Source organism: Hylobates moloch, unplaced genomic scaffold (assembly GCF_009828535.3).
Source record: "Hylobates moloch isolate HMO894 unplaced genomic scaffold, HMol_V3 SCAFFOLD_17, whole genome shotgun sequence".
NCBI classification, from domain to species: Eukaryota; Metazoa; Chordata; class Mammalia; order Primates; family Hylobatidae; genus Hylobates; species Hylobates moloch.
Genome location: NW_026652292.1, coordinates 67,725,955 through 67,744,957, shown reverse-complemented (window position 1 = coordinate 67,744,957; position 19,003 = coordinate 67,725,955). Strand labels below are relative to the sequence as shown.

The following is a 19,003-nucleotide window of genomic DNA, read 5'->3' as shown; positions in this document are numbered from 1 at the left end:
GATATACTTGAAAACATAATTAATTGGTGGATTGGCATTGGAGATGAGAAGGAAGATAAGTAAATGATGACTTTCAGGTGTTTGACTTGTGAAATTAGGTACGTTGAGATAAAGAATACCAGAGAAACAGACTTTGTATTTGGTAGAGGGACATCAAGAGTTAACTTTTAGGTATGTTACATATTAGGTTGGTGCAAAAGTAACTGCAGTTTTTGCCATCGAAAGTACTGGCAAAATATCCTAATATTAGAATACCTGAGAGACATACAAGCGGAGAGAGATCAAGTAAGTTAAATATTGGGATAGGTAACTGGTAGGGAGATAGAGAAATGAAGATCAAGGAAGTGTTTTAGGTTTTAAGATGTAATCACTATATGTCAAAGCTACAGGGGTCTAAGACCTACAATTTTGAACCACGTTACGATCACTCTATCAACTGAAAAGTGACTTGAGGTGCAACTTTTCCAAATAACATTTGTTATTAAATTATTCAACATATCACATAAAAATACTACATAAAGTTACTCAGTTTATCTTGGCTAAATTTTCCTGACAGAATAAGTGATCAAACCTGGGGGAGGGGTGCACCACACAACCAACAATAAAGTCCAAAGCCACCTGTGGATCTTCAAATGTTAAGAATGCAAGAATGCAGAGGTGCTACATGCATTCCTGCAGCAGAAACACAAGAGCTTTTGAACCAAAGCACAGAACTTATAAGAAGAGGGGAACTCCATTCTATGATTGCTTTCTCTGGGAAGTATTGCTGTACATATCCTTGCAATGACTGGCTTTAAGACAAACTAGCAAATAGCAATGTGTTGATCCAATTTCAGCCTCTATATACTGACTCTACCTACCACATATACTATATGAAAATACACGTATTATGTGAAAACATATTATTCATATATGGATTTCACATTGTACTAGCCCATTTTCACGCTGCTAATAAATACATATCCAAGACTGGGCAATTTAAAAAAGAAAGCAGTTTATCGGACTTACAGTTCCATGTGGCTGAGGAAACCTCACAGTCATGGCAGAAGGTGTAAGGCACATCTCAGAAGGTGGCAGACAAGAGAAGAGCGCTTGTGCAGGGCAACGTCCCTTTTTAAAACCGTCAGATCTCATGAAACTCATTCACTATCATGAGAACAGAACAGGAAAGACCCATACCCATAATCCAATCACCTCCCACCAGGTTCCTATCATGATACGTGGGAATTGTGGGAATTACAATTCAAGATGAGATTTGGGTGGGGAAACAGCCAAACCATATCATTCCACCCTGGCCACTCCTAAATCTCATGTTCTCACATTTCAAAACCAATCATGCCCTCCCAGCAGTTCCCCTGCAAAGTCATAACTCATTTCAGCATTAACTCAAAAGTCCACAGTCCCACATCTCATCTAAGGCAAGTCCCTTCTGCCTATGAGCCTGTAAAATCAAAAGCAAGTTGGCAGATACGATGGGGGAAACAGATATTGGGTAAATAGAGCCACCACAAATGGGAGAAATTGGCCAAAACAAAGGGGCTACAGGCCTCATGCAGGTCCGAAATCCAGCAGGGCAGTCAAATCTTTTTTTTTTTTTTTTTTTTTTTTTAAAGTGGAGTTTCACTCTTGTTAGCCAGACTGGGGTGCAATGGCATGATCTTGGCTCACTGCAACCTCCACCTCCTGGGTTCAAGCGATTCTCCTGCCTCAGCCTCCCGAGTAGCTGGGATTACAGGTGCCTGCCACCACACCCAGCTAATTTTTTGTATTTTTAGTAGAGACGGGGTTTCACTATGTTGGCCAGGCTGGTCTCGAACTCCTGACCTCAGGTGATCCACCGGCCTCAGCATCTCAAAATGCTGGGGTTACAGGCGTGAGCCACCACACCTGGCTAGCAGTCAAATCTTGAAGCTCAAAAATGATCTCCTTTGACTCCATGTCACACATCCAGTTCACACTGGATGGGTTCCCATGGTCTTGGGCAGCTCTGCCCCTGTGGCTCTGCAGGGTACAGCCTCCCTCCCAGCTGCTTTCACAGGCTGATGTTGAGTGTCTGCAGCTTTTCCAGGCACACGATGTAAGCTGTCAGTGGATCTACCATTCTGGGGTTTGGAGGACAACGGCCCTCTTCTCACAGCACCACCAGGCAGTGTCCCAGCAGGGACTCTGGGCTCCGACCCCACATTTCCCTTGCACACTGCCCTAGCAGAGGTTCTCCATGAGTGCCCAGCCCCTGCAGTAAACTTCTGCCTGCGCATCCAGGCATTTCCACACATCTTCTGAAATCTAGGCAGAGGTTCCCTAAACCTAATTCTTGACTTCTGTGCACTCACAGGCTCAACACCACATGGAAGCTGCAAAGGCTTGGGGCTTGCATCCTCTGAGGCCACGGCCCGAGCTCTATGTTGGCCCCTTTCAGTAACAGCTGGAGTGGCTCGGACGCAGAGTACCAAGTCTCTATGCTGCACAGAGACAGGGACCATGGATCCGGTCCATGAAACCACTAATTCCTCCTACGCCTCTGGGCCTGTGATGGCAGGGGCTTCCGTGAAGACCTCTGACATGCCCTGGAGACAATTTCCCCACAGTCTTGGGGATTAACATTTGGCTCCTCATTACTCATGCAAATTTCTGCAGTGGGCTTGAATTTCACCTCAGAAAATGGAACTTTCTTTTTTTCACATTGCCAGACTGCAAAATTTCCAAACTTTTATGCTCTGTTTCCCTTTTCAAACCAAATGCCTTTAACGGCACCTAAGTCACCTCTTGAATGCTTTGCTGCTTAGAAATTTCTTCTGCCAGATACCCTAAATCATCTCTGTCAAGTTCAAAGTTCCACAAATCTGTATAGCAGGGGCAAAATGCTGCCAGTCTGTTTGCTAAAACATAAAGAGTCACCTTTGCTCTAGTTCCCAACAAGTTCTTCATCCCCATCTGAGACCACCTCAGCCTGGATCTTATTGTTCATAACACTATCAGCATTTTTGTCAAAGCCATTCCACAAATCTCTAAGAAGTTCCAAATTTTCCCACATTTTCCTGTCTTCTTCTAAGCCCTCCAAACTATTCAACCTCTGCCTGTTACCCAGTTCCAAAGTCACTTCCACATTTTCAGGTATTTTTTCAGCAGCGCCCCACTCTACTGTTACCAATTTACTGTATTAGTCCATTTTCACACTGCTGATAAAGACACATCCAAGACTGGGTAATTTACAAAAGAAAGAGGTTTATAGGATTTACAGTTCCACATGGCTGGGGAAGCCTCAGTCATAGTGGAAGGTGAAAGGCACATCTCAGATGGTGGCAGACAAGAGAAGAGAGGTTGTGCAGGGAAAGTCCCCTTTTTAAAACCATCGGATCTCGTGGGACTCACTCACTATCACAAGAACAGCACAGGAAAGACCCATTCCCCATAATTCAATTACCTCCCACCAGTTTCCTCCCATGATATGTGGGAATTGTAGGAGTTACAATTCAAGATGAGATTTGGGTGCGGACACAGCCAAACCATATCACATATATTATTATTATATATTATATGAAAATACAATGCTCTATATCCTACTCTGGATAGTGGTCCCATAATCCAGTTAGACCTCCTAAGCAGAAGCTTGGAAATGATCCTCTGTTCTTTCTCCTTTTTTCTGTATGGCCATATCTAATCAACAATTAAAATCTGTTTATTGTAACTCCTCTTGTAATAGTCTCCCCCTCTTCTCTGTTTCCACTACTACTCTTATTTCAGACCCTCAAAACTTGCTTGGTCTATCTTGACATCTCCTGATTTGCCTGTTATATTCTCCATACTAGCAGAGTAATCTTATAAAACCACAAATTAAACTATATCACTCCCATGCTTAAAATTCTTCAATGGTTTTTCTCCACCTATAGTGTGAGTTAATTTCCTTTTCTGTAAAGTAGGATAAAAAATATAGTTACTGTCTTATAAGACAGTTATGGAAATCAAATAAATTCTCAGTATAAGCGCTTAATGCCTAATCCACAGTAAAATAATTTAAAATAATTACTACTATATCCTGCTTACATGTTTCTTCATGATTCAATTAAACAAACTATCTTTTCTCATTTCCCACAATCATCTTGTGATTGTTCATGGACTCATATAAGGAAATCTCACCATTCCCCTCCTTTATGCTACAAATTTAATACTGTATATGCTTCTATTATCGCATTTATCGTATTCTGTAGTCAGAGAGCCTTGTTTTCCCCAGGAGACTGTGCTTCATGAAGACAATCTAATTCACCTGAGTCTCCTAGTACACTGCCCTGTCCATAAATAATTACTGAAAAAAATTATGAGGAAGAAAATATAAGCAAAAGGATTTTAGCAGATGGCCATGCTTCTTTCAACACTGAAAATACTATTATTCTTTATATAAAATAAAGGGGGCAATTTTAGAATGGGTCTGAGGAATGAGTAGGTCAGCAGAAACTCACTCTGACAGAGGATGAAAGGATCTGTGGGCTCAGACTGTTAAGAGTGAAAAGTTAGACAAGCAAGCTAATATGTACTCATAGGCAAATTCTATTCTATTTATGTGCTATGCCAGAACACAAATACTAAAAGGTTAAGAAAGCAAAGAAGAAAAAAGTAATCATTGGGCTGATGCCAAAAGAGTAGTATGTAAAAAAACATACCGGATTTTACCAAGAAACTACTTTTCCATACCCTAAATTGGCACAGATAAGTACAAGGAAAGGAAGGTTAAAATGAAACAATTAGCTATATCCTATTAATTCATCTGCCATTCTTGGGGAAAGTTCAAAAGAGATGGAAAGGTATTGCTCATCATTCTTAGAATTAGGATAGAAGGTAACTTTATATCCAAACTAAAACTTAACACTGCAAGTCTGTGCTATGGAAAAGCCTTGCCCACTAACTCCATGTTCTCATCATCATCCATTCCCAGCTGTAAAAGCAAGAAAAAAATTAGTGGATATTTTCTCTGATTAACTCATCACAGGGGAATCCTTATCTCTGACACCATGCATTCAAATACACAAGTCCCTGTTCTCTCTCACTCCAGGACAGGAATAAAAGGCTGAGGAGGCCTAAACCCAGAATACTTTTTCCCACCCCTGAAACTTAAGTTCTAAAATAAAATGAAAACAGCACTACTAAAGTTTTAGATGTAACAATCTGACCAGAAAGGATGAGACTTGCTAATTTTTAAATGAGGTTTGACCTGGTATAGTGGTTAAGACTGGATGTGAATTCTACTTTTGTATTTGCTAGGCAGAAAGACTTGGGCAAGTCACTTAGCCTCTCTAAGCCTGAATTTTCTCATTTGTAAAATGAAGATAAAAATTGTACTATTTCATATGGAAAATTATATGTGATAATACATATAAAAACTTAGAATCTGCCTAACACATGGTAAGCACTCAATAAACATTATCTATCATTATTTCAAGGGGCAATTCTTGGTGCTGGAAAATCTGTAAGACAACATGTATATTACTAACTATGGTAGTTAGGGCTGAAAGTGATTAATTCACAAGAACATACACAGACTAATGACACTGTTTTTAAATACTTACTTTTATGTTTTAACAATCTTTAACTTAAAAAAAAAAAGTTTTAAGTATAGTAAGGAAGACTTTTATCTTCCCAACCATTTGAGAGTAAATATCTACATAATGACCCACCACTCTTGAATTCTTAGTATTTCCCAATTCTCTCACAAAAACAACCATTAAAATCAGGAAATTAACGGTAATACATTATGCTCACTGCTACCGTAGTGCCACTGCTCCTAAGCCCCTTCTCAATGACCAGTATAGGGCATGTGTATGTATACATACACATATATTTCTATATCTATATATGATGAAAACCATGAGTTCGCACAAGTACTTCATTTCCTATCCAACACCACAGACAGCATTCTAGTTTTCCCTACTTTCATATTAGTAACTCCCTTCTCAGACAATGAGAAGCCTGGCTCCCATTATTCTTAATACTGATTTATGTGATCAATCTCCATGTATGTAACCAATCTCCCACTGTAGCTGTCCCTTTCCCTACACGGACACCCTCCTCACCTCTCTTGGCCCCAAAATCCCTACCCCGTGTATATAATCTCCTCAACCTGTTCAGGTCCCTATTCCTCATGCCTGGAATCCCTCCTACAAGAATATCCTCCCTACCCTGCTCAGGCTATGAAATCCCATATTGTACCGAGCCTCCACTGAGAGGCCTTCCTCCCTTTACCCTCAGGGTCTAACACCTTGGACTCAGATACCTCTATGTATGGAGTCCCTCCTCATGTCACTTGAGCCTCAATATACCTCCACCAGGCTGCAATCCTACATGGGTCACTCCCTACCCCCTGCTATCTACTGGGGCCCTGAGAGCTCATGCAGGGTGACATCCCACCCCAAGTAGATGTCCTCCTTGCTGGGACCAGCTGACCTTCCCCCATACCAGGCCACTCTCCTTCACAGATACCGTATCACCCTGCTTGGGCTCCAATACCCTGCCTTAGCATGCCTTCCAATGGAGAGGTGCTACTTACCCTTCATTCCATCAACCCCCATGGACACTCTCCTCACCCCATCAGGTTCCGAGATCCCACTCCTCTTAAATGATGATGTGGCTCTGCCTCCCACGCACCCCACCCAGTGTGGATACCTACCCTTGTTTTCTCCCACTTGATGTTTTAGTACTGAGCTGTTCAGAAAGGGAGGAGGAAGAAGACATTGAAGAACAATTAATTATATTTTTTAAAAAAAAAGAGACACCAGTGAATAAACTGTGTAAGCACCTATAATCAAAGCTAATTAAAACAATAATCTATTTGTCAGAGTACCTGCTTTTTTTCCACATAAACAGTGCTCTATTCTTTTATACTAATTCCTTCTAAGTTTAAAAAGTTAATTGAAAATTATAATACAGAAGAGAGCACTGGGTTTCTTTCTAACCAAACATGCATTTTACTTAAGTATCTTACATAGGCCTGTGGAAAATCTAGTTAATTTAAAAAGAAGAAAAAACCCTACTAATTTTATTTTGAGTTTAAAAAATACAGTTGTTCCAAACACTAAAATATACATAAATGTGTGTATGGTTGCATATATATATGTGTGTGTGTGTCTGCGTGTATATATATGTATGTATATATGTATGTATGTGTGTGTATATATATATTTCAGATGGAGTCTTGCTCTGTTGCCCAGGCTGGAGTGCAGTGGCACAATCTCGGCTCACTGCAACCTCCGCCTTCCAGGTTCAAGCCATTCTCCTGCCTCAGCCTCCCAAGCAGCTGAGATTACAGGCAACTGCCACCACACCTGGCTAATTTTTGTATTTTTAGTAGAGACAGGGTTTCACCATGTTGGCCAGGCTGGTCTTGAGCTCCTGACCTCATACAATCTGCCTGTCTCAGCTTCCCAAAGTGCTGGGATTACAAACGTGAGCCACCGGGCCTGGCCATAACATATTTTTTAAAATATCCAGAACAAGTAAATTTGACTTGTTTTCAGGATATTAACAGTTGTATTGTTTCCAGTACACTTACCCCCAGATACAACCCTGCAAAAATTAACAGCCATGATTGTTATAATACCTTTCCCTTGCTCCTGGTTTCTATGAGGAAGGATGCATCAAAAGCACAACCTGAGCCTCTTTTTACCCTTAGGTAGTAAAGTGAATTATCCGATTGGTGATTCTGGATTTGAGGAAGAGCTCAGTTCTGTTCCTCTTGCCCCTGGGGTTGAGCTTTCAAAGGAGAACAGACCTCCAAAGACTCATATTCGGCTCTGCTTCTCTACTGAGCCTAGGACTGGATGGATAAGTCAGCCTATGCCAGACCACCTGACTCCCCCATCAAGCTATTCCTCTAACCTGGCCTATATCGGTAACAGAAAGATTATTTTGGCTTCCATCTTTCTCCTTGTTTTATTTCTCAAGTTGTTCAGAGCCCAAGCAGAATGTCTTAATACATTGAAGTGAATGAAGACTGCTCATTTTCCCAGTTTTGATTTAAAAGGGCTGCTTTAATTTGAGCTTCTTAAAACTATTGCAAACAAAAAGCCCTGAAACCTGCACCAACAACAGATGTTCCAAATGAAAATAAGCTGACTTATCTGATCATGCTTATTACTCGTTTAAAAAAAAAAAAAAACTTCAAAGGCTTATAATTTCCTCCTTGTAGAAGCCATAATTTATACTTCCAGTCCTACTTTCTGCTGCTACCCTATAAACCAAAGGCACTGTAATGCTAAATATTTTCAGAATATATCACTATTTATACTTAAACATATTTGTTTATACTATCTCTGCCCATTCCCTCCACTCTACTTTCCTGCTGTATCCTTTATCCCAGAGATCAGCAAACTATGGTTTATAGGCCAAATCCACCTATTTTTATAAATAAATGTTACTGAAACACAGCCATGCTTATTAATTTATGTCTTTCTTTTGCACTACAACAGTGGAGGTGAGTAGCTGCAATAGAGACCAGATGGCCCACAAAGCCTAAAACATTTACTGTCTGGCCCTTTAGAGAAAAAGTTTGCCAATCCTTGCTTTCACTCAATGTTTTGAATCCTAGTCATTTTGAATCCTTCAAGTCAAAATTAATTGTTCCCACTTCTGTCTTTTCATTACATTACACCAAGTCTAATATTTAACATCCCTGATCATTGTGAACTCTTTAAAAGCAAGGTAAATCCTATTCCTGTGTAAACAGTAAGCTTTTTGAACCACACCACAGTTCCTGTCTTTTCCATAAAATAGAACTCCCACAAACACTTTTCACATTCTTGGGGGAAGTACTTTGGAAGAAACTTGGCTCTTTTCTCTACTACTTATTCAGTCCTCCCAAAAGAAGGAAGAATAACTAATATTGGCAACATCCTTACAGTTGGTCCCTAGTGGGATGGATTAATGTTTTAAAAGTCATTTTTCATTCACGGCCAGGCCTCCTGGCTCACTCCTACCAACAAGCATGGTAAACTCACTAGGGTACAGCTTCCTTGTATTTTAAGAGGCCTGCAGCTCCAGCTGTACTGTCTTTGATAGGCTGGTAAGTTCAATTCAGGGAGTCAGGGAGTAAGGCAACCTAATGTCTAATTTTGGCCTCAGTTCCAAGCCAAGTTCTTCAATGCAACCTTACAATTTAAAAAAGCTAATATTTTGATTTTTTATTCTGAAGTCTATTTCTAGTTCAGAATCCAGTAAAGAAGAAACATAAAATTATACCCCCAAGCAATGGTCACACGTAGGACTCAAGATAATTGATGACTGACAACAGTAAATTAATTGTAGAAAAGAACATTCTTTTAAAATGTGTAATGCACCAATGTTACACATACCACATCTCAGTAACTTGATTAGGAAACATTTTTGAAGGGAAAAAAATAAATGTAGAATCCATATTAAGAGATTAAAACCAAGTCTATCCCATTTCTTTATCTAATATATCTGCCTCAGTATTTTGTTACTATCAGCTCTCAGCTTAATGACATTAACACATAAAAGAATCATGGTTATCACTGATACAGAAAAGTATTCCCCATCTTACTAAGTATGGCAAATGGTAATGCCTATCTAAAAAACAAACAACCCTAGACCCCAGATGTCTCCAATTACTGCTCTATTTATCAGTTCTTCCCCAAAATACAGCTCTTAAATTAGTAGTTTACTACAAATGTTATCTCCACTTGCACATATCTTAATTACTTTCTAACCTATTATAATATGGCTGCCATCTCCATCACTACTGAAATTTATCTAGTCAAGGTCACCTAGAGCCAAAAACAATGTACACTTCCCTGTTTCATGGTACTTGACATCCCATCAACACGTAACAATCCCTCCTTATTGTAATATTTTTCTCTCTCCTCTTGGATTTGGTAATACCACTCCCTCCTGGTTTTACTATTCAGCCAGTGACCTTACTTTGAGGTTTCTCTTCTTCTGCCCAATGAAGGCTAAGATTCCTTAAGGTGTGGTACTGAGTCATCTACTAGTTATACTATCTAAACTATCTTTAATATACTCAAGTTATACTCTAGATATACTGTCCCTTATTCCTAAGTAATCTCATATTTCTGTGGATTTAAATATCATCTTTATGCTGGTAATTTTCTAATTTATACCTTCAGCCCAGATACTACTACTACATAAATATTATAGCATCTTTCATAAGAATAAAAATGGCAAACATTTGAGGACAGATATTATCCCAGTTTCATAGATTTCCATCTGTAAAAAGTGGAATGATTTGTGCCTAATGTTACAATGATAGGGGCTAAGAAGAAACTGGGTTATTTCCATTAAGTCCTTTCTACCACTTGTGAGGACTTATTAGTTACTGTCCCTAAACAGTTTATAATTTAAACATGAAGACTACTGGACAAAATTACTTCCTATGTGCACACTTTGCACATACTGGTCAGAAAAGAATTGGCCAATTTGAATTAATGGAGAAAGCTCTTAAATTTGCTTTTCAATAAATACTTTAGAAAAGACTCTAGGTTGCAGTTGAATTTTTTTTTTTTTTTTTTCTGAGTCATGGTCGGTCACCTAGGCTGGAATACAGTGGCATGATCTCATGCACTGCAACCTCCGCCTCCTGGGTTCAAGCGATTCTCGTGCCTCAGCCTCCCGAGTAGCTGGGATTACAGGAATGTGCCACCATGCCCAGCTAATTTTTGTATTTTTAGTAGAGATGGGGTTGTGTCATGTTGGCAAGGCTAGTCTCCAACTCCTGGGCTCAAGTGATCCGCCTGCCTCAGTCTCCCAAACTGCTGGGATTACAGGGATGGGCCACCATGCCCGGCCTGCAATTTAATTTAAAAGGCGACTGAGGATGCAGGGTAGAAGATATAACTAAAAAGATACTCAAAAATTTGGGGCAATGTGGATAAAAAAGGACAAAAATCTATGTAAAAGGTCGAGCTGTCTAAAGAAGAAACTAGACAAACTGAAGCAGCAGGCTGCTAAACTATGACCAACTAGATAAACATGGCTGGCAGCTTTTATTCCATGAAAAAAAGACAAAGGGGAGATACTACAGCTTTGTAAACTATGAAATCAAAGCAGCTACTTTAAACAATGATTTACTATTGGTTGTAAGTCAGACTGAAAGACAGTAAAACCAGCAATGCAGACACTGATATAAACCAGAATCTTATCTGCATCTGTCCTAATGCTTACTGCATAAAAAAAAAAAAAAAATTGAATCCATGAGATACTGTAAAGAAGGTAATAATAGCTTGGCAACAGATTAAGGTAAAAAAAGAAGAAAAGTAAGGCACAAATGTAGCAAGCAGGATAGGGTTGCTGCCAATTATGGGGAAACTATATGAAAGGAAAGGAGATGAGATACAGACAATTCCTCATTTTAAGTTTTGTTTTCTATCAAACACAAAAATTCTCAAAACAAAATTTTTATTTTGCTTTAATTAAGAACAAAGTGGTATTCTTCAAATACAAAGATGGCATTATTTTGTTAATCAGTTTTCTACTGGTAGCAGTAGGCTGGTCTGGGCCCCCCATTCACATTCTCTTATCTAGATTGCATTGTGAATAAAAACTCTTGCAAAGATTACTTGATTATAGATTCAGCTCTTAACTATGAACTCTATACAGTTAGGCAGGTCCTTAAAATTTTGGACCTATGTCCTTGGTGCTCTGTTATCTATCAGCCATGAATGCTAGTCATATATACCAAAAGGAAGGAATACTACTAAAAAGAAAAGAAACTTCCCACCAAAAATGTAGATTATTACCATTGAAAGATGAGATTTAACTAATGAGGAATAAAAAGTTACATAACATAACCAAAAATCTACATATCTTTGTTGCTCCTCCCAAGACTGCACTATGGCAGAAGAATTAAAGACCAGGGTTGGAAGTCAGACAAATGAGAGGAATGTAGAAGACACATAACAGCAATTTATCATGCGCACGGCCAATCAGGAAGCAGCGCACCCATGTAGCCAAACAAGGGATGTAGTATGTGCACAAAGAGGGTATCACACAAAAAAGACTGGTTAAGACCAGTCTGTAGCCCATATCTAACATTTACAAAATACAAAATTACACACTGCTTGGTTCCAAAGATGGCAGAATTTTACTCTTTCAAATATAAAAAGATCCAAGAGTACAGAGAACTTCAAAATTTGCATGCAAAATTCATCAATATGCCTATTTTACAGAAAGACTTGATATATGTCTTAACCATCCAACTACTCATCAGCATCACAGATTCCATCTGTCCAATGCACACTATTAGATGGTGCCACAATTTACATCTTTTAAAATAGAAAACATTTGATAGAGCTTGAAAAAAACAGCTGTATAAACAAAGTCTTTTGGATAGCAGACCCATCCATACCAGTCCGATCAATCCAGATTTCTAAGTAAATCTACTCTTATGGGGTTTACATGGCAACAGTGACAAGATGAGGGAGAAGTTAGTGGTAAGATAAAGGAGCAGGAGACAAGAAGCATCCAGAAAGTAGCAACAAGTTGATTAACAGAAAAAGTAAAATAGAGAGTAGACACTGACAAAAAGTAACTTCAAGATGATCTAGTATAAATTTTTTAAATGAGCTAAAAATAATTTATTGTATTCAGTTACCACATAGCCAAAAGATTCCTTTCGGTATCAAAGGCCTTCCTGGTATCATACATAAAAAGCCAGGATTAGACTAAGTGATACCCTGTGATTCTAAAACTATAATTCTGTGGCTCTAGAATAGTCTAGAATACAGACCATTCAAGCCCTTACTCTCTTTTCTTTAACATGTTCCATGATCTTTTCACTGTTCATCAGGATTCCTACCAGAAAGAATCTATTGACAAAAACGTTAAGAGTTCAAAGCTGCCAATAACCTGTGTAAACCAATCGTAATACTAGCAAACACTTAGGGAATGCTTTCTATATGATAGACACATATCAACATATATTAACACAAAATTAGCAAACAACCTGATTATCTCCAATTTACAGATTAAGAAACTAAAGTATAGACAGGTTAAGCTACTTGTCCACACTGCTAAGTGGTAACAATAGGATTCAAACACAAGTAGTCTAGCTCTAGAATCTTTATGTTTATTTGCTGTTTTATACTACCAAAATAAAAGATTTGAGGAAAAATAAATTAAGCAAAATAAATAGGTTTGGTGATTATTAACAGGCTTTAATTAAGTGGTATCATGGTAATCAAGAGTTGGCTGGAGCAACTACTGTACAGAACTGAACTATGCGAAGTGATAGCCATTTGCTACATGTGACTATTAAGGCACCTAAAATGTGTCTAGTCCAAATTGGGATGTGCTATCAATGTAAAATACCTGATTTTGAAGACTTAATATTTTTGAAAAATATAAACTAACTCAATAATTTCTATATGGATTAGTGTTAAAATGATAATATATTTAACACATTAGGATAAATATGCTTTTAAAATGTGGTTATTAGAAGATTTAAATTTACATGTTTTACTTCCATTATATTTCTACTGGACAACACTGTTATGTAGGAAAGATACTGGAGTTTACAGAATGATTCTAAACCAATCTTTGTCATTCTGTTTTGCTGCTGTGCCCTTAGACAAAATGGTTACAATGATTATCAGCTTCTGTATCATAAAAATCAGGTTTAAAAACAGTCCTAAAACCTACTGCTTAGATTTTGGTATCTAAGTCTATTTTCCACTGAAAAGAATGGAGGTCAATTTGGAAAAGGAGCTCATGCCACAGCTTGGACAGACAAAATACAAAATTAACCTGGAATATCTTGTTTTTGCAGAAATAACACTGGAACTAGCTTGATGAGACACCCATTGGCCAAACCTGGGACAATCTGTGAATCAAAATAATGACAGCAATGGATTTAACCACTGAATAAAATTTAAAATCCATGAGTTCATACAGATAAAAGAACAGAATAAATAATGGAGATGGGAAAGATTACCTTATGTTAGAATGTCAACTAATAATTATAGAAGGAATGAAGTCAGATAATCATCAATTGATACTAAAACTTGTGGGTGAAATTTTGATTATACTATGTAAATATGCTGTTCCCCAAAATTATTTTTCCACAAATTGCATATTAGTTACAATGAGATAAATAATAACTTTCAGGGATACATATGAGGAATACCAGCTTAACAAAATTTTCAAAGCTAACATCACCAACATTGGTACACACCAACATCATGAATCTCAAGATATGATGTACTAAGAAGGGCAGAACATCTCTTAAGTGGTATTCCTGCCAAAATGCATAACCAATCTAATCACGAGAAAGCAACAGATAAATTCAAATTGAGGGACATTCTACAAAATAGCTGCCCTGTACTTTTAAAAATGTCAAGGTCAAGAAATAGTAAGGTTGACAAAGTGTTCCCGATTAAAAGAGACTAAGGAGACATAATTACCAAATGTAATGCATGATCCTGAAGTGGATCCCAGAATAAGAGGAAAAAAAGCTAACAGAAAAAATAGATAAACAGATATAATTTGAATATGGACTATAAATTAGATAACAGTACATCAGCATTAAATCTTCTGGTTTTAATAACCTCACTATAATTAGGTCAGACAGTATCCTTGTTTTTTAAAAATATACACTGAAGAATTTAGGGGTAAAGAGGTTGATGTCTCTGAATTACTCTCAAATTGTTCTGAAAAAATATAGAGAGATCAGTATAAAGAGTGATAAACACAGCAAAATGTAAAACAACAAATGTAGGTACACAGGAGTTCTATTCTTCCAACTTTTAAGATTGAAATTACATCAAAATACAAAATTTTTAAATATTGGCCAGTCTCCCACATCAGATATCCTAATGGACTATACAAGTCCTGATGATGTTTAAAAATGTACAGGTGTATTTCTTTTATTCTACACCTGTTTTAAATTGTATGACTCATCAAATGCTAATTATACATTTCATAAGATCCAGGACTGTATTTGTTATTTCTCAATATCATAGTACTAGGATACTGTTTACCATATCCAATAAGCACTCGAACATTTGTGTCACGAGCTACTGAAAACTATAACACAGTACAGTATACGATAATTATAGAAAAACAGTCAAATCATAAAAAGTACCACAATGTAAATAGAGATATTAATTGGGACAAAAGGTTGTAAGACAACTCTTCAATGAAAAGAAAACTGCGTGGAATGAACCAGAACAGTAGTTAAAAATCTAACATAAAGAGATGAATGCCACAATTAGAGGAAGGTAAACATCTCATTCCATATTAAGAGTCAAACGTTTACCTTTGTGGCTAACTACAAGCAGTCATGACAACTGAAACAACTTTCTTCTCTATAAAATTAGAATATTATATGAGTTATAAAATGAATCAGATTAAAGAGTTAGGCTAAGAACTGAGATTCAAAATCTCACTAGGGACTCAATACTAATTTGCTGTACAACCCTGAGACGCTGCCTACAATTCCATATCTCACTTAAAATTAAGATGTTTGGATCATTTCCTTTCCCAAAAGGCAAGAAGGATATTATTTTATAAAAATGATTGTAAGCAATGAGAGCACCGAATATTTTATATATATACTGAATATACACATATGTGTACGCATATATATTCACACATGTATACACATGCAAAGGGAAAAAAATATGGCTTTATTATAATATGTTTATAAAGTAATGAATGTAAGGCACATTAATAGCAAAAGGTAAATATCCAAACTCCATTTCATCCCAATGGGATGAAAGCACTATAAATTAGTGCTTAACACCTAAGATGCTAAAAAAGCCCAATCAACAAGTGTATACTCTGTTTAAATGGATGTTATTGTTTATTTTAAAATAACAATGGGGTTCGAGACCAGCCTGGCCAACATGGCGAAACCTAGTCTCTACTAAAAATACTAAAATTAGCTGGGCGTGGTGGCGGGCACCTTTAATCCCAACTATTCATTCGGGAGGCTCAGGCAGGAGAATCGCTTGAATCCAGGAGGCGGAGGTTGCAGTGAGCTGAGATCGCACCACTAACACTCCAGCCTGGGCGACAGAGTCAGACTCCATCTCAATAAATAAATAAATAAATAAATAAGTAACAAAAAATATGAGACAGGTTTTAATAGGGCTTAATTAGGATGGGGACTGTGGGAAACAATTCTCAAATATAGTTAGAAGCCAGGGACAAAATTTCTTTTCACATACGATACAATGTAATCACATATTGCATTAAAAGTGTAATACAGTATTAACTTCCAATGTCTTCCAATTTTACTTGAATATACAAGTAGGTAAGGCAAAAAGATATTCTAGTTCCCTTTTCCATCAAATCCAATGAATTGTGTTTCATTTAAAGTTTGACTATTTTTCAAGCCTATATATTTTTATGATGCAAAGCTATACTTAATGTATCTAAATAAACAAGAAGATCAGAAAAAAAAACCAACCAAAATATTCCAAAACATAAAAAGACATCCTCAAATCACTTTGTGCCTTGGCAAAACTTAACAGTAATATCATAAGCCAGTGTTGCAATGCTGTCATCCTACCTAATTCTACCTAAATGAGCTCAGTAATTTCTAAATTGGTTTCCAGAAGAGATCTTTACATAAGCAATTATCAAAAACAGTCCATTTTGTATTCAAGAAGCACAAACAACAATATTTAGTTTTTTAAACAATTTATATAAAGAATACCTAGAGGTTTTTTTTTTTTTTACACTTCATAAACTAAAATCACCTATGAATACTTGACTAAAGCTATTTCTCATCATCTTTCCTTAGAGAAGACCAAAATACAGTTTTCGTAAGGGCAAAACAAAAGCAGTAAATTACTTAAACATCACTTAAATGCCCCCTAAAGTAACCTTCCTTTCTCGTACATTTTCCTATATTTAACGCGTTCTGCGGTACACATTTCTGAATTGAAATTGTATTAAGTTTAACCTAATACGATCTCTTTTCTACTAGTGAAAAAAAGATCTTAAGACGTTAACCAAACACATGGGAGGCGGGGTCGGGGGTGCGAGGTGGTGCCAGAGCAGATGGAAACAAGGTAAGAGAGTTGTTTTCTTAAGACACTAGGGTTACTCCCCAACTCCAAATGCCAAGATTCACTCGCCAGTAGAGCAAGCTGCTGCCACTATCCACTGCTTACACAATACAACCTTCCTTTCTACCTCTGCCCCTACACTCCCACCCATAACCCCCTTCCAAAACAAACATCCACAATGCGCCCCATTCCATAATCCGTGTTCGCCCCTCTAAGCCCACTAAACCAACCTGCTGGATAACAGCTCTATGCATTCGTCTCACTTAGGCAAAAAAAGGAAAAAAAAAACAAAAAAACCGCGACTGCAGCACGGTAGGGAGTCCCACCATTCCTGTCACCCTAAACAATCCACAGGGTGAGAGCCCCAAGCCCAGAAGTTTGAAGCAAAACGAATCAGATCCAACCAAAACGAGGGAATTGCAGTTGAATGGGGATGGGAGGTGGGGAGGGCGATGCGTGCGTGTGTGTGTGTGTGTGTGTGTGCGCGCGCGTGTGTGTGTGTGTGTAAGGAAGAGTCCATCACATGACAGTGAAAGAGGACCAGAGTCTTCGGGGCGTCCGTAAGCAGAAGGGGGGGGAGGGTGTCGTTGCCGTGGCAACACCCCCCATCCGTCCAGACTTCCAAAGAGGGAGGAAGAACTTCAAATCCCAACCGTCAGCGCTCAAGCGGCTCCTTCTTAAAGGGGTACACACAGCGCCGCCGCCGAGCGCGAGAGGGCAGAGTTGGGCGCCCCCCGCCCCTCGGGCGACGCCCCCGCCGCCCCTAGCCCCCCGCCGGCCCATCCGCGGCTCCCGCCCTGCGAGCGCCCGTGGGTCTCCAGGTCCAGATCCCCGGGAACTGGCCGCGTCTGCTCACCCGGCCCCGGGCGGCGAGAAGGGGGTGTGTGTGCGCTCGGCGGGGGCGCGGACCAGCCCGCCTTCCTTCGGCCGCCCTGCCCGCCGGCTCCCCTCCGCCAGGGCGCCGACCCACCGGGCCGCTTCCTCCCTCCTGTCAGGGTGGACGGCGGGCGACGGCGGGCAGCGACAGGCGCCGAGGAGTTTCGGGGAGAGCGCGAGCGGGCGGCTTCCTTGGGGGCTCTGCAAGCGGGTCCCAACTAACAGTTCCCGGGAAGCCCAAGAGCTAGGAAGGCGAAAGAGGGCGGACCGCGCCGGGCCAGCAGCCCGCAAGACAAAAGGCGAGCGCCGGGGCCGCCGCGCCGCTCCCATCTCGCTCCCCCACCGAACTAACCCGAACGGGAGATTCAACTAAACCCCTCAGCCACAAACTCCTCGGGCTGCGACAGCGGTCTCCGCGCGGAGCCCGGGGCCCCGGCCCGCGTCTCTCTTACCTACACAGTGCATGAGGCGGTGGCGCCAAGAGTCGAGTTCCCGCCGGAATCCTCTCCTCTCCGCCGCGCACCGAGGGCTCCGGCACTGAGCGGCGGCGGCGGCGGCGGCAGCAGCGGCGGCGGCAGCGGCCATTCTCTCTCTTCCCTTGTCCATCTGCGTCCCGCGTCACGCGCCCTCATTTACATACGAGCAGCGCAGGCACGAGGCAGGGGCGCGAGCCCTCGGCGCGAGCCCCGGAGCGCGCGCCCCCCGGAGGGGGGTTGATTGACACGTGTCACTACCTTCCCTCTGCCCTGCCCTCCCCCTCCCACCGCTCCCTCAGGGAGAGGCGGGGAGGGAGCCAGAGGAGAAGGAAGCAACCTGCCGCTTCCGCTGACCCCGCCTCCCCACCCACTACCCTCCTCCCCCTCCCGCTGGAGTTTACTCAGGCGAGCCATATCGCTCCCGCCGCCCGCGAAAACCCTGAGCGGGAGCCGAGAGACCCGGAGCCCAGCCAGGAAGCGGCGTGCTAGTGGAGCGGACTAGCAACGCCTACTTTCTGCCTTCACTACGGGACTCCGACAGTCCGGAGACTTCACTTCCCAGGCTCCATTTCGCCAGGATCCCGAAGCCGAACTTGGCGCCGTGGCGCGTTGCTTGTC

The 19,003-nt window shown here is 40.2% G+C and overlaps 1 protein-coding gene across 10 annotated transcripts in view; it reads right to left on the bottom strand.

Annotated features, from left to right (window-relative positions):
* The window catches only part of LCORL (ligand dependent nuclear receptor corepressor like), a 186,430-nt gene extending 167,791 nt beyond the window's left edge, over positions 1 to 18,639 (bottom strand). For 9 of the 10 annotated variants that reach the window (XM_058430325.1, XM_032135505.1, XM_032135507.1 and 6 more), the window contains exon 1: positions 18,362 to 18,639. In XM_058430325.1, coding sequence (XP_058286308.1) covers positions 18,362 to 18,515 — 154 coding nt within the window. In that variant the 5' untranslated portion in view covers positions 18,516 to 18,639. The remainder of the gene's footprint in view (positions 1 to 18,361) is intronic. The other variant, XM_058430326.1, reaches the window with a different exon arrangement.
* Positions 18,640 to 19,003: the final 364 nt, after the last annotated feature.